Consider the following 17,116-nt stretch of genomic DNA (forward strand, 5'->3'; position numbering starts at 1 on the left):
TCCGTTTCAGGAGTATGTGGTTGTGTGTTGTCAGTTGTACCCAGGGCCGGAACCACATTTTTTCATCCTCTCCCGCACAAATAAACACTGATTTTTGCCCACCGTAGGGTAATCGATGCAACTTCTGGGGGCTTACTATATGCATCTGGTCGTTAAATGATTTGAATGAATTTTGTCAACTATATCGGCCTCGACAATCGGCCATGTCGATAATCAGTCGACCTCTAATGGCAACCCTATCGTAGCACTACCAAAACAACTGTTGACTAGCTCTTTAATCAAAATAATAAAAAAATCCAGTTGGCACGATATTTGATGAGTTTTATGCGCTAGGTCAAATGAGATCCAGTGAAAAAGCTCCAAGGCGGGTCAACATTCACCACTGCTTAGAAAATGAAGATTGCCGAATGCCGATTGCCGATACAGTAGTTATTTTATATAGGTGTCTGTCTCATCACAAAAAAAGCTATAAAGCAACTATTCTGACGTAAAAATGAGTCGGTCTGGAACTTACTTACAACACGAAAGAAACCGCTAGACTTAGCCGACGCAGGCAGAATGGAAACATAATCGTCAGGCAGTTTTATGTCACTTGTAGCTTACAATGCAGCTGTTGCATGTCTATTGTCTAGTCGACATTTGAGTAAGCCATGGCGAAAAGGAGTGAGCTACTGGTGTTGATGCTATAATTATACGTTTATTTTGACTGCGTAATGGTACCGCCTATAAAATTGATTAAGTCTCTCAACTTTGCTCTGTACAGGTTGACTATAATAACAGTGCGGGATGCTGGACTCTATTACGCTGGTACTTGCGTCTGCAACGATTTATCATACGTTACAATATTTAGTGGCCCCGCTTTTTTACACTCATTTAACCAACACTTACAGAAAGTTACCTGCAGGGGAGAAGATGACTTGGAACTTTAGGTAAGGGAATCGATAGACTTGGGTCTTCTCAACGACTCCTAAGATTCTTTCAGGTTTGCCTCCATTCTAAACAGCATAACTGTTGGGCTACTGGCACTTCACTGCGTCTTTCGTCCAGAAGTCTGGGATGCTCCAATGCGGTATGTGACATGAGCATGAGTTTCTTCAAATAAACTTCCAAAGCTTATTAGTAGTCCAATCACTAAGGAATAGGTATCAATCCATCAAAATAATCTTTAGAGTCATCTACTGGCCGGTAAAGCTATGTATAAGCATCTGCTGGGGATATTTCGTTGCAGGTAAGGTTTTTTCAGTTTTCGTGAGTGTCGAATGTTGGCCGCTGATTGTTTGATAGTTTTTAATTTATAACTATTCATGCTAAATAAATTACGTGAAATAGTCGACATGCAGTCACATTTAATGAGTGACATTTAATAACCTAGAGGGGTACCATATATCCTCTTTCAGGAGGATTTGCCGTCTTTTCTCCATAAAAGTCAACTGTCCTCCGAGGATGCCCAAATGTCATCTTTTTTCGCGTGTCATCTTTTTTAGGCGATTAGACAGCGCAGATTAATAATGGCCAACCTCGCAGAATATACCCAAGAATGCCTGTTTTTCTTCGGCCCTTTGACGATGTGTTGACTAAAAAAACAGGTCATCTCTTCCATGATACCAATGAATTGTTTAAATTATCTGTTTTTTTGTCTGATTTTGTAACTTGTTACCTGCAACCACCAAACTTAACGCCAAGAAAAAGTGTCCTCTTTTTGGGTTCTGAAAATATGGTAGGCCTATAACAGGGGTGGGCAGACCTGCGTCATGCGCGAGCCGCATAGTTTTAAAACAGCCCCAACATAAAAATGCGAATGTGTTTCATCGCAATGAAATGTATAAGGCTACCGAATGAAGTTTATTATTGTGTGGCGATACTGTGCGTCTTCACCTGAGCTGCAAGGTGTTTGAAATCAGGCTGATATGACGTCAAAGCAGTGCGGATGAGCATGTAAGTAGAATATAAACTTGGTAATCTTATTCCTCCGTAAATCTGTCTTCGTGGTGTAACTCGTGGCAAAGTTTTGGTGTTTGGGTTCGTAATGACGTTTCAAGTTGCTAGCTTTGTAATTATTATTGAGCGAATCTTGACAGAGGCATAATGGCTTACCGCTATTCTCATCCCATTCTGTTTTATAATTTTTATTTTCCTGTTCATACTTTATTTTCTTGCAATTATCGCTCAACGACATTTTCATGTATAAACTCCTGCAGTTTCTGCTAGCCTTCACAATATAAATGGAAAAATCTTATCCGTCATTGTTAGCCTGAAAATAATCGTGACCTGCGCTACTGCGAATAATCATCAAGTTAATCCCTGAACCCAATGATTTATCATTGGTTGATGATCCGCATATACCATGCACCATTTTTGCGGGTGTACAATGTACACTTGATTCGATACTTCAATTGCAGAGTCTAACCCTGTAGTGCCACCTTCCCCTACATTTTACAAGTGTTACGTAAACCATAATGAAAATATAAACACGAAAACAGTTCGCATATTGTTAATACGTCATAGAGTGCATCAATTTATAATCGGGTTAAACCTCTCTAGCAAAATGGCGAAACGCATATGCAATTGTGCATTGTGCAATCATTGCAGAACCGCAATCAAAGGCTCACGTGGCCGCAGTTTGCCCACCCCTGGCCTATCATAACCACAATAGGCTGAATTTCAATACGTTTTGATATACAATTGAATACTATATTCATATTAAAATGAACCCGAATATTTTCGGCTGCCACTCGTCAGGGCTACTCGTCAGCAACTAGTTGAAAATTGGAAAGAACATGATATACGGTTTGAGATATCAATTATCCTATCTATTCGCTCATTTATTCAGATATGGGATGGATGATTGCGTATCCTGTGGAATGCGGGTCATCGCTTGCATATCACGGCCATCATATGCTTTCGATGCTTGGTTTTATTGTTGTAATGGTGAGAACGCTATGCGTATACAAATGTTTACTAAAGTGCGATCTTCCACTCTTCTGGTTCTGCAGAAATACGAAGCACTCGGGCTCTTCGTCATCTTTCGTCTTTTGTCTGAGATATCGACACCGTTCGTGCATCTACGGTACACATTTGAACTGTAAAGTGTAAACGAAGCAGTGCAGAGTCATCTTCGGTAAAACTGTGTTTCAGATCATTCTATAAAGATTGCAATTTCGCCAACTCGAAATTGTATTTCGGCTTGTCCTCTGCGTTCACTGTTGTTTTCATGGTCGTACGGGTGCTACCGCAGCCTTGGTACTACGGAAAGGTTTGGGAGAATATCGGTTCAGACAATTGGAACAGGTAATGAAATCCGTTCATTCTATGCTGTCGTAATGATGTGAGTTTGCACTGTCGACAGGATAAATCCATTAGGTCACATTGCATGGCTTGGCGTAGGAGCTTACTTGGATGCCTTAAATCTGTACTGGTTCGCGCACGTTCTCGCTGGGTTCGCAAAAATCCTGAAAAGATCTTCATTTTCGATGCATACGAAGGGAGCTTGAGCAGTCACGGAAACCGAGAAATTAATCTTGTCAACTGAACGAACGAGGGATTTCAGCCTAATCATTCGGGGCCTGTACGATATTCGTAGGTCCTGCATGGTCACTGCGTTGCGCAGCATTCTCCATTCTCGGTTCTCAGAATGTAAATGTACTAGAAAAGAAGCGATCATGAGATTTTCCCATCACGCGAGCATTTTTGTGTATAATTTGGGTAAGTTCACAACTATCTGTGAGATATGTTACGATAAGGCTACCATATTTTAGGTACACAAATTTCGATCGCTCTTTAGCGCCAACTAGCGGATTTCAAAATGAGGTATGAGCGCATTGTCGATCAGTATGACGTCAAACCAACAAAGCTTTGTCTATCGACTAGAGGTGGTCACGATCTCTCTCTGCCCACATGATCAGAGTTATCGGTAGAGCTAGTGGGGGATGATGACTTCGAAAAAGCAAGAAGCGTAATTGTACAATGTATCGTTATCTCATGTTCATGTCACACCGATAAGATTATTAATCAGCCTAATGCCGGTGCGCACTGCACCACTGAGCCATATAAGCACCGCACATCCGGTGGTTTCCAATCTATTTTAGTCGTGACTCCATTTCTAATTTGAAATTGTTTGCGATGGTAAAACATTAAATCCAATGCTACAATCAATTCATGTGACTCTTACATTATCTACAATAATTTCAAGACCGGATATTTTTAGACATTTTTAGAGTTTATTGCACATGCACAAGCACACCCTTTTCAAGGGCATACGACATATGACAATGTCAGAATACTTGTTTGCTTCAGCATAAACTTCCAGTTCTTATAAAATCGTTATTATTTTTGTTGCTGTTGGCTGATAGGTTGTCATAGCCGGAGAAAAAAGCTGCCGTCTCCCCTCCCATTTTCGACTAGTACATTGTGACTCCATACGTGCCACTAAGTATCATCAGAGTCGGATGAAAAGCTTTATGTAGCATACGTATAATTCGATGGTATGAATATATTTTTGCATATATGAACATAACAAAATTTTCACCAATTCTACAACTTTCCAAATAACTCTGTGGCCCACCTCAAATTATTCCTGTGGCCCACCAGTGGGCCATGGTCCACCCTTCGAGAACCCCTGAGCTAGAATCAGGACCTAAACTGCACTTCGTACTCCCCAAACTGTGGTCAGGGTCAGGGGAGGTGGTGTCTTCGAAAATTTAGGGCGGGCGGGCCCGTTGTTATTATTACTATTTTATTATATGTTGTGAAATTGTGACCTCCCGTCATGCTATATCGTGAAAGGATATTGGAGTCGCCCAAACGTTACAGAACAAAAGAAAACTAAAAGAAAAAATTTGGTGAGATGCACACAGAAATTGCTATTTGTGCACGGTGCGCATGATTTTCCTGAGTGGGTGCCCGGTTGGCATTTGTGTTTTGAGGACGGGACTATTGGTCGTGACCATCCGGCGCGGCTATGGGCAATGGACGCATATACGCAAAGTTTCGGTTAAGGTCTTTCTCTGGTAGCATAATTTGTGGAGCCGTACACTGGCCGAAACTGTAAATGTCTCGGTGTGTCGTGGCGCAGTAATAGCCATGAACATCAAATGACGTCATAACGTCTCATTTAAAAAGAAAGTTGATCTTTCAGAGGCCCTTACATCGCAATCGTTTTATTCTAATCCCATGTTTTCAAAGATAAGTTCTAAGAAGCAAAATAAATGCAATCTGATTACTTTTCCACGTAATCGACTACTTCCCGATTTTGCTGTAATCGTAATTGCGCGATTCAGAAGTATTCGTAATCGCAATCGATTACATTCATGATGAAGTAATCACCCTCATGTAACGGTGTTATATTGCGTGAACGTCCGATGAGGAGAGAGCCAAATACGCGCGTAAAAGAGATAAGCGCACTGTGGTGACAGTGCGGAAGACCGGTGAGCTAGGGATCTCTAGATATCCATGGGTGAGCATTAGCAATCATTCAGACACCCGCAGCATTTACGAACGCCAGCTAGGACGATGAGCTCATCGAACATCATTAACAACTAAATATTTACAAGCATCATAATTTTACTTCTGAAAAACATGTACTAAGTTCGAATGGTCAAGTCTTCCAAGTCATTGTCCTGATTTCATCTGTCTAAGAACAAAGAAAACAGGAGTTAATTGAAGTTGGTTTGGTCAAGCACAGTTATTCGTTACACGAAATCAAAACGGCATAGAACAGTCTCAACCTACTCATTAAAAATCGGCGAGATGCATTATACCACGTCGACGTCATCTCGGAACAAACCGGTTTGATATTCTTCCGGCATTTTAATTTCTACAAAATTCGAAATGTACGTTTACGATGATGTAGATTTACACTCGATTTTTCGAAAAAGAAAAAAATCCCTGATCAACTTATTGGCAGTCATCCAATAGGCTGATTTGACAGGTTATTGTAAGAAAGAATGTTTCATATTCGCTTTCACTATAGAGGTGTTTGAACAATAGAGATGTTTATGAACCGCAAGGATATCGAGTCAGCACACTCTACGGGCACGGCAGTGGTTCTCAACCTTTTTGTTTTCTTGGACCCCTGCGGACCGTCACGGACCCCTGCGGACCCCACAAGTGTTTGTTAAAATTTAGCTCAATTCTCGTGCTGCCGCCATTTGTCTTCTGCAAATATTAACTGTATGTTAGTAATAAACAGCAACCATGCAAATGTGTTATCTCGAAAATAACATACTATATCAAGAAATATGATAGACTTTTATTTCAAAGCGAATTCTGTAACTGCATTTCTTGACGTGATCGTGTCTTGAAAATCGATTTGACATGAAAGAGTGTCCAGAATCAATTTGCATAAAGAGAGGTGCATTATGCGAATTTAATAATTACCGTGTAACCCTTCGGGCGATACCTTTCTGTATGATCGCAACATAATTGGCACTATTCATTTCAATCTACCAGCTCGTCTTGAAGTTATTCAGGAATTGTTGTTATGTGTATCGCAGGAGAAAATATATTCCTCTGCGAGGTTTGACTCCCTGCTGAGACTAACAACTGCAAATCCCAAATGTATTGTTAACATTTTGTAGTCAGCCTGATTGACCTTTCACCAACTTCGTTTATTTTTTCCGCGAATCCAAACAGAATATCTCCAAACAACAATATGTTTGTATCATTAGGCTATTGGCAATTGGGCAATTATAATGAATTTACACAGTAGGATTTTTCATCACAAGATGCCTATTCTGTTGATGTGAGTCATTAGCAGTTATGAAGCGAAACTGAAACAGAAGGCGATTTCCCTAATTGAAAAATTGATAAACTTGGTTATCATTCATTTTGCAAATTTAGAGGTTTCGCGGACCCATGAAAATGCGAGGATCTCCAATTGACAGCCTATGCTATGGGAATCTGCGGGATGTAAGATTTCAACATTCCCATGATGAATTTTGCAGTCATCCCATGGAATTTTACTTGAAAACTACTTGCTTGACAGGTGATTTAGCAGCGTCACAACGTGACAGCGTGGTCGCGACTACCGCCCTTTGAGCAGCATTTTTTACCACGACAGCTGTCGCTCGTGATTTGCATTTATAGCACCGAACTGGCGGTGGATTGTACGACCTCGTCCGGAAATATGAGTAACATATAGCGATACCGAGCGGGGTGCCGATCTGACTGGAAGTGGGGCAACACAGACATTGTCTCCATCTTCTTACGTTCACTAGTCCTTCTTGCAAGTCTTTCGCGGATCTGACTACGAATTCCGTCGCCATTTGCGCATATAGTAGGCTACTACCGGAAACGAGTCATCCTTACGCGATTCATTAGAGCTGCTAGAACTCTGAGTGTTGGTGGACATAGCGCTACTGCCAGAGTACGTGAGCTCAAGAATAGGCGGTGCGCTATATACAGGAACGGAAGGGATAACTTGGGATGTGGCGCACGACATCGGTTGAGTATTTGCATTTATATTACCAGCAACTTCATTCAGTGGTACGGTATTGCTACTTTATCCCGCTACGGCAGTGGTTCCCAACCTTTTTTCACCCACGTACCATTTCGAGGTTTTATGCAGTGTTCGCGTACCACCTACATAAGTTACGCGCGCCTTAGGAGGTCAAAAATGTTTAAATCGTTTATGACTTCATAATGACGTATTTGACGTATGCGAGGCGAAATAGTAAATAGGGCCTACTAATAAACTAGGCATCATCAGCCAGGGTTAATGGGATGCATGAAATTGTTTTTTCACCACCAGTCGCAAAAAGAACAACATAATAGTGAAATAACAGCAAACAACAAACGTCAATTGTTTTATTGCGATGGCTACATTTGCTTATTTTCCACTAGCCCAGCGGTTCTCAAACTTTTGTCAGACACGCCCCCGTTTATGATGGTGAAAATTTAGCGCTCCCTGATCGTTAGCCTACAAAATGCGGCCGAAATGCTAGCAATACCAACGAATAACTTTATGGCATGGGAGGTTATGACAGTTGATAAGAGAATTCTGAAATACGCAACTAGAACTATACACAGAGCAAAAACAATGAATTGGAGGTAGCTCGCGCCAAGCGCGAAAATTTTTTTTCCGTTGGTCGCAGCTTCGCGCCCCCTTCAGATGCCTTCACGCCCCCCCCCCTCGTTCGAGAACCACTGCACTAGCTGGTCGATGCGTGGCCTATGTTTGCTCACAGCGCATCGAAAGTCATGCATGGGCGCAACAAGTCGGTTTCGTTTTTTCGACTTCATAGTCATCAGAGATGAAAATCCTTGCTCGCACTCCCAGGTAAAAGGGAAAATTAGCAGCTGGGGAATAGCGAGTGAAGCTAGAGTAGATTATGAGAAGGCCTATCTAAGCTTGAAGTTTATTGGAGAACAATCTTTGTGTTCAATAAGTCCATTCGGTCGAAAAAAAAAAACAGAATCTACTCGCGTACCACCTGGAAGACCTTCGCGTACCACTGGTGGTACGCGTACCACAGGTTGGGAACCACTGCGCTACGGCGTATGATTTCGCTCCCACTTTCCCCCGACCTGCATGGTTAGTTATCACTACCATCACTATCTGATGAATTGAACGCTTCTGACGACAAGCGCTTAGCCGCAGAAGGCTAATGAATTGCGTCGATGAATACTATCTACAGGTGGGAAATGCTTCCTATACAAGCCCAAGCCTAAAACTCCGTTACTGCGGAAGCGACTGCGACTAGCGTAATGTTAGATTGCGTGGAATTCGTTGATTAGCGCGTGCTACTCTGGAGATGACTGTTCAGGACGACGCCCAATCACGAATGGTGAATAATGAAGGGAAAAGGTATCAGTGACTAATTTTCCAGCAAATCTACTTTCGTTGGTTCTCCTCGGTTACGCCTCCGAATTCGTTAGGCCGTTTTGAAGTTTATATAATTGAGGCGTGTGTCCACCACCCGTCAACATCGCGAGTTTAGTAAACAAACCCTAATCAACACTTCCTTCGGAAACTGATATAAAGTGACTAAATGCCGTCACGAAGATCTTATGCCGTCATTCTATGTTGTCTTATTGTTGTACGTGTACACTGTACAGGGATGAAGTACAAACCCCAAAAACGGCACCGTAAGTAAGCATTGTTTATATGTTTCTAATTGAACCTGGTCAATACTCTGGTTAACTACAGCAGTTAGGTGCTTCTTGGGGTCTTTTTGTCCCTGGTACATTATATGGATTTTGAGATATTTGCATTTTGTCATGGCTATGCTATTGTCTTCATGATGGTGAAATTGCGGATTGCACTGTGAATCGAATTGTGACGTAGCTCACGAATCATTATTTCTGTACCTCACTGATGTTGCCGATAAGGAAAGTGTATAGCGGGGACGTTTTAAGAACTTGCGACATTCAACATTGAAATCTTTAGTCGGTTAAACGATATTGCGCTTTAAATATGATGTGGTATCAAATTGATGTTGAGAGTGTGAAAGACAGTTTGGCAGCAGCCATTGCCCCCAGAAAGCCACCGTATTTGGACTGCAAGTAAAATAATTTCACGAAAGATATGATTCCTGTAATCGATCTCTATGATATCGAGGTGGCGCGTCGCCGTTTCTTACCCCCTTTATATCGGCCTATAGTGTAAATGGCCATGGTGGTTGAAAAACATTACGAATATCACGAAAAATAACAGACGCGCGAAGAAGAAATTGACACCGCTACAGTGGCAGCGAGCAAAACTGGAGAGTTGTCTTTATATTTCGGAAACCCGAAGTCTCCGATTCTGACACCAGCTCTTGCTGGTACAATGAGCTCATCCAGCATCAGTAACAACGAAATTGATTACAACCATCATAATTTTATTTTATAGAACATGAATATGCAAAACAGGTACATTATTCAAGCTCGAATGGTCGCGTCGTCCAAGTTATAGTCCTGATTTCATCTGGATAAGAACAAAGAAAACAGGAGTTAATTAAAGTTGGTTTGGTCAAGCACATTTATTCGTTACTCGAAATCAAAACGGCATAGAGCAGTCTCAACCTACCCATTAAAAATCGGCTGGATGCATTATTCCATGTCGACGTCATCTCGGAACAACCCAGTTTGGTCTTCTTCCGGCATTTCAATTTCTATTCCTACAAAATTCAAAATGCACGCTTGTGAGGATGCAGATTTACTTGAAAGGTGTTCTTACCAGATTTCATCACAATGATGATTCGAATCAGTTAAATTCTAATCGTCGCTGGTGGCATTTGAAAAGGGGAACCGCCCAAGTCAAGACTGGCGCAGTGCGAATATCGTGAGTTACTATTGCATGTTTTGGTATAGGGGCGTGCCTCAATGTGCTTTGAATTGGAGCATTGATGTGAATAGAGGTAAGAATTTCAATGCATATAGATGTTTGAAGTTCGAATATGTCGGGTATGAACAGACTGGTTGTATATTTCAATCCAAGTTCAAGCACTCAGGCCAACGTGACTATACGCAGTCAAGTGGGGTGTGATTAGATTGGGTATAGTGTAATTTTTAGTGAATGTCCTTTGTTCAACGGGGTAGATAGAAAATAACATGAATGTAATACTTAATATATTCACGTTTCGCCTGTACATCTGGAATGCTTGGACGACGGAGATGACGACGCATTTCAGTTGTGAACAAATAGTTAAAAATAGCCACGCTGCACAATTTACACTCAAATTTTCCGAAAAAGAAAAAAAACCTTGATCTCCTTATTGGCAGTCTTCCTATAAACCGATTGACAGGTCATTGAAAGAAAGAACGAATGTTTATATTCGCTTTCACTATCGAGGTGCTTGATCGATGGAATTGTTTATTAGGGCTGTTCAAAAATAACTTTTTTCCCCTGATTCCAGCCATTCACTGATTAAATTGTCAGGTCTCCCTAAAAAACGCTGCACACCAAATTTGGTTCAATTCTGACAAGTATAGGAATCCGCAGATCCAATTAAAACTTTTAATTTATTGAGGAAAATTAAAAAACAAATTTTTCAATTTTTTTTGCCAACCCCGTCAAATTGTTGAGCTGTCTTCAAAGACGATGCAAAACAAATTTGACTCAATTCCGACCAGTAGAAGCGAAGTTATGTGAGTTTTTCGATGATAATCCTCGGATTATCCTGGATCGGTGAATAATCCGATTCTGTTTTATTTTCGACCGAAGGGAGTTTTAGTTTAGGTGGGTTTGATTTCGAGTTGTCAGGTGGGGTTGATTTTGAGTTTTTTTAAGACGTCGTCATGGTGAGGTTGTCGTTGTGGGTAGGGTAAATCCAACCACGAGAAACTACGGGGAAGAGATCTAGTCGTAAAGCATTGGGGTTCTTACCTAACCAAATTCCGTTGTAACATATTTGCCACAAGAATTCCAAATGGATCCACTACAGAAATCATATACTGCGTCTTAAAATGGGCAGGTTATTTTCTTTTTCGCTGCCGAAGGTAGAAACATTTTTTGACTGCCTTCGGCGCGATTACCTTATGTAGGTGGTGTGCGAGCACTGCATAAAACCTCGAAATGGAAAGTGGGTGTAAAGGGGTTAGGAGCCACTGCTCTACGGGAATGGACGGGATTTGGGAAATCTCCGAAAACATTCCTGTGAGGAATTTTATAGTTAATCAATGGAATTTTACTCGAAAACAACTCGCCTGAGAGGTCATAGGCGTCGTGACAACGGTGCGTGCACTGTTTTATTTCATATATTCCAGTGCATTGAGACGGAATTAGTTAAACAAAATCATTACCTGCATCTCCGCGATAACGGCGTCTGCCCCAGAACTTGGACTTACGGGGCCGCCAGTAATATCGGCGACGCTTCCAGATAGCTGCCTGTGACTCGCATGTCACCAAACCGATGACGAGAAGGATAAGGAGGAGCTTGGCGTTCATCTAGAAATTCGTTGAACTATTATTAGGGTAGGGTACTTGCGTGACACGATACGGCAGCGACAATAACCCGTTCGAATTGTCATATTCGAAAAACTCACCTTTTGCGTTCGCTGATACGATCGACGATGAATGTTAACTTGGCCTCATGCTCCACCTATATATAGACCGCGAATAGGAAGGATCTGGTGTTTTGGTTTATGCGTAACCTAAGAAACAGTAAGACGGAATACATCCGCCATACCGTGCTGTTTCGGTGTTTTATTTCGTATGATTCACTACTCGCCGTATGTCGTGCTCGTGCTCGTTGCCAGAAGAAACCGCACGAGAGTAAGATGCGTTTTATTTGAAATAATGACTCTTGGGCAAATTTTTATTAAAAGAGAACCTTTACAACCAAGGGTAATACCATATTGAAGGGATGCTATTGAAATTTTTCCTGACATATTTATCATTACACTCCCCGCAGCTGGATATAGGCCATCACAGTCCGAAGACGAATTTACGCAATAACCACCCGTTAAGTCAGGGGTGTCAAACATATACGGCCCGCGGGCCGCATCCGATCCGCCAGACGATTTCATTCGGCCCACGAAGCAATCCTGAGTAAATTGAAGAATGCCTGTGTTATCCAGCACATTGCTTTAAGATATACTTCCCACTAAGCAGCAAGCGTCAAGTTCATTGGTCACATTATGATCATCCTACAGCGGTGTTATATAGTCACGATCAAGAACAAATTGGTGTCACCGACTACATATTCCGTGTCACTGAGTTCAGATTTTTATGGAATTATGAACGAAAAAGTAGTAATTCGCAGAAGCGAAAAAGTCAAAGCCAAACTGTTACATGCAGGTTGCATGAATAATATGATAGTAACAAAAAAGTATAATTAAGATACGTTTGGTCTCACTACTGTATCACTTTTGACTCCAACGGTTCAAGATAGATGTAGAAACCCTAATCACAATTTAAATATAAAGGACCAAATTCTAATGTTTACAGATAACTCTGTTGTATTTCTCACAACGTATACGCGCACTTAACGCCAGATTACGACTAAAAACAAAAGGAGTATAGACATATATCAACTTATTCCGTCTTTAGTTAGTGTTTTAGCGGTTAATAATTGAATTCAGCCGACCAATCTTAGAATTATTTTCCAAACTTTCGTTGTTTGCGAATAAAGGTGATGCTAGAATATGACCCGTAGGATTGGATTGATCATAAAGCATTCAAGGAAAAAGCAAGGATCTAGTGGATTTTGTGGTAGCATATTGTGACGATTTGACTGGTCCGGCGAGCGAGCGATTTGAAGGTTTGAATCCGGCCCGCGACGCCAGTTGAGTTTGACGCCCCTGCGTTAAGTGATTCATTAACATTGGCGACCTCGGGGATTAAACCACTACCAAACCCGTGAGGTAAAACGCACGACCCATAAAAGTCTAGTAAATATGAATTTAGTAGTTATTTATCGGTTCATCTAGAGCAGAGGTCTCAAACTCAAATGTGCTCGCGGGCCAGTTTTACAGTTTTGACGGCGCCGCGGGCCGTATCATTTATAGGGGTACTCTATGTCTTTCCAAGTAGGCTTTCTTTAGCGGGAATTAATTGTCCTATGGAAAGTGAGCCGATCCACCAGACTGACAGTAAACACACATCGTCAAAATGTGATTTACTCTTGTATCAATTTAGGCCTGACACGAAAAGAATCATCACATTTGAATAGAATTGTTGTTGTACTCAACTCATCGATTAAACATAATATATATTTATTATAAGATATAGACACCATATGGACGGACAAACGTATGATGCCTTCATAAAAGCTATCGGGTTACAATTTTGCAGCTACTGTGAATATTTTGAATTTAACAGATTGATGATAGAGACTGATCTGATATCAAAACATTTTTAGGTTGATCATTGTAATTCCAATCCAGGATTCGGGTATACTTCTGATAAGTAGGCTATTAATCTCATGGCCAAATATCTTCAATATTAGGAACGGGAAAAATATAAATATAATATAAATATATTGATGAATGTGTCCTAGTGATTGAAATGTCGGAACGCCGAACGGCCCATTGTTGTTACATCGTTGGAGCGTACCACGGTACTATCGGAACCTTTGAGTGACCCTAATAACATGGTTTAGCGACCAAAGATGTAACTAACAGATTGCCAATGGTTGCCAAAACTACTTGCTTAGTTAGCGAAATACCAAGCTGCGACCTTCTGATCTATTACTATCCCCCCTGTGCGCGACTAGTTTGTTGCGTCCATGGTTCTAACAAATTCACGGTATTCCGAGTTCACTCGAGTCATATTCATTTTGCCATCGAGTTAGCCCGAGTCGGAGTAATCTAAAAAAGGTCGCGTCCAAGTCCAACTCACAAATTTCAGTCGCGAATCGTCTAAGGGTCAGGTTTTGTCATCATGAATTGGAAATGTGGCGAAATAGTGAATTTTCCACTGCGACATCGTTTGCAATTGATGTGATACTGATCTTTAATTAATAGTTTCAGGCTTTCGGGGCAATTTAAGAGGGAATATTCACTTTATAACCTGAAAATATATATGTGACACTCAATGTTCCCTCTAATTTTTCAAGAGTCTGCGCAAACACGCCAACTCACTGCGCAGGCCCTCGGACAACAGTGCGCAACCACCCTCCAATAGGGTGATAAAACTAACTACTGGGGGCTTCGCCCCCAGACCCCCCTACGGCTCTAGGCTTCTTCGGTACTTATCATGTACATTGGGTGCCCATTTAGTAGTAGCGTCTCTAAACGCGCGAAGCGCGAAAAAATTTATATAATTAATGATTGCATCGGCCAATATGATCGGGAATTGCATATATATGGCTATCAATTTTTATCCTCTCCCTGCTCACATAATCAGATTTACCGGTAGAGCTGATCCAGTGAGGTGTGTTGGAATAGATAAGCCCTCTAAATAATAATATAACATCTTCGGGCGTACCCGTTGATATAATGACTTCGTTACATGATGCTATTTCGTGACCCCCTATCGGCTATGTCAAAATATATTGAAATCGCCAAAACGTACTAAAGTAAAAGACGTACACGATTTCAAATTGGTATTTTTTAACTGGAAAATAATGTTCCCTCGATATGGCATTTGTCTTGTTGTGGGACTCGGATCGCCAGGACAGGAACATTCGGGGCCAGCCATTTAGGCGCCCATGGACATGGACAATCACACATATATTTGTATATATCGAAGTTTTCGGTCAGCACCGGGGCAGTCTTTTTCGCCCAAGGTTTTCTCGTTGCTGATCGTTCTGGTGCACTTCTTGGATTCGCATGTTACGTAGCCTTTAACTTCATATGTCTTGGCGCGTCATGGTACGGTAATGGCCAACGCCCAACTGACCATTTCTATAAATCATGCCTAATTTTTTTTGGGAAAGGGTACCCAATAATCAGATATCTTAAATAATAAAACGCGCGTAGCGCGAAAAAAATTCATGAAAAATTAAAAAAAAATACACTATGATTTATGTTAATTCTCGAAATAATTCTGGACGCCCTTCGAGCTCGGCCCCTCCAATTGGGGGTTTGGGGTGCGAAAGTTACGGTCCTGAGTAAATCTTACGCAATGTTCATGCCACGCGTGGAAGACTATCATTCGTTAGTTTCTCGCAGATTAACATCGAGCTAGCCCATTGCTATTTATAACTTTGTTAAACCATGTTATTTCACCATTCCCATAAAATAATGCGCAATAGAAATGATATCAGTATCGCTCACGTGTACGAGGCCATACTAAAAAATATCTTCCGTGAGGCGCAGGTGATTGTGAACTCTCATTTCGAACGGAGCGCAATAGTTACCTTTGCGGGTGCACTTGTACCTTGGTTTCAGACTTCAGTGAAAACACTATTTAGTCCTGGCAATGTTCTATCTTAACTTTCACGAATCTGCGTGTGTGAGTGGTCCATTGGACAACAGTGCGCAACAACTATAAAAACGAACATCATTTCTGATTTTTTTGTGCGCAGCGTAGATTTTCTGTGCGCAGAGACCGTTTCAGCACTGCGCATTTGCGCACGTGCGCAGCTTAGAGGGAACATTGGTGACACTTACATATTGTCAAATTAATAAAAATCTAAAATGTCGTCGCAGGCCGCACAAAATGCTCTGGCGGGCCGCGTGTTTGAGACCTCTGATCTAGAGCACACTCTCGGATGAACGTCATTCCCAACAAAATTGCGCTTCAGCTGGCGACTATAGTATATCCCCTCACTAAGCACAATACATTTTAAGAACTTCCGACTTAATTTTTTAAGCCAGCATTAAAGCGGTAACCTCGGATATGCTTCTTCCAACCTTATTATCGCCGCTTACTATTGACACTGGGACGAGTGGTTTTACTTGTTTTACTTTTCACGAATCATGGCGATCGAGTGATACAGGTATAACACCGTGCGTTGCAGAATACCGATGGCTGTATGTGCGAAAATGAAAATTTGTAGCGAAATATACGTGTTATCGCAGTATACTGGTGGTGAATAATTGAGTACAAAATTAGCCAGTGATAAAATTTGGAGAAAATCTAGCATCCTTGATTCTCCTCGATTACGCCCCAGAATTCGTTAGGTTGTTTTAAAGCAACTAATTGGGAGGTGTGTGTGCTGTCGTCCGTGCATGTAAATATTGTGAGTTTAGTAAACAAATCCCAATCAGCACTTCCTCCGGAAACTTACATGAAGTGACTAAATGCCGACACGAAGATGCCCTGCCTTTATTCTGTATTGTCTTACTGTGGTACAGGGAAGTCACGATTTGCAACGCGACACGCGGCACCGTATGGAAGCATATATCGTCTCCATGTTTAGAATTTAAGCAATTGCAATTTCGCTATGGAACAGAAACATATGGAACTGTAATGCTATGGAGCTGTAATATACACAGTACACACGTTAATCGAGCCCTATATAATAGCAGATGCGGACAGAAGCGAAGTAATTCTACTTTTTCGGAAACTCAAGTAGCTTTTACCTATTCGCACAAATTACTCAAGTGGTAATCTTCTTTGAATACTTACAATACTTAATTTTTAGACTTTGAATTTTGCACAGTAGAAAGAATAGTTTTGGAATATGCTTCCATCACATTCATGAGTGTAAATGTCATAACGACTGGGTGAAATAACCCCTGTATCAAGATAACTGAAAATCTTTTCGAAAATCACACCAGGTTTATAGGTGTGTTAGTATAGTGTTGC

The 17,116-nt window shown here is 41.3% G+C and overlaps 1 protein-coding gene and 1 long non-coding RNA gene across 6 annotated transcripts; one reads left to right on the forward strand and one right to left on the reverse strand.

Annotated features, from left to right (window-relative positions):
- Positions 1–516: 516 nt before the first annotated feature.
- LOC145447051 (TLC domain-containing protein 4-B-like) lies at positions 517–3,676 on the forward strand. The gene is made up of 7 exons (XM_080325481.1): positions 517–929; positions 983–1,069; positions 1,170–1,228; positions 2,831–2,928; positions 2,994–3,067; positions 3,136–3,288; positions 3,347–3,676. The coding sequence occupies exons 1-7, from the start codon at positions 787–789 to the stop codon at positions 3,489–3,491; spliced, it is 759 nt and encodes a 252-aa protein (XP_080181607.1). The 5' UTR covers positions 517–786; the 3' UTR covers positions 3,492–3,676.
- On the reverse strand, positions 2,478–12,097 carry LOC145447053 (uncharacterized). 5 transcript variants are annotated; one of them, XR_013917431.1, is made up of 4 exons: positions 11,965–12,097; positions 11,722–11,866; positions 10,007–10,097; positions 2,478–5,629 (listed from the first exon to the last, which is right to left on the reverse strand). It is a non-coding gene; the product is annotated as an uncharacterized LOC145447053 (long non-coding RNA). The 5 variants fall into 5 exon arrangements; XR_013917429.1 differs by lacking the exon at positions 2,478–5,629 and adding an exon at positions 9,798–9,894; XR_013917426.1 differs by lacking the exon at positions 2,478–5,629 and adding an exon at positions 9,798–9,904.
- Between the last annotated feature and the right edge of the window lie 5,019 nt (positions 12,098–17,116).

This window comes from Botryllus schlosseri, chromosome 9 (genome assembly GCF_051294905.1).
Source record: "Botryllus schlosseri isolate E-star chromosome 9, Bs_hap1, whole genome shotgun sequence".
In the NCBI taxonomy this organism is placed as follows: Eukaryota; Metazoa; Chordata; class Ascidiacea; order Stolidobranchia; family Styelidae; genus Botryllus; species Botryllus schlosseri.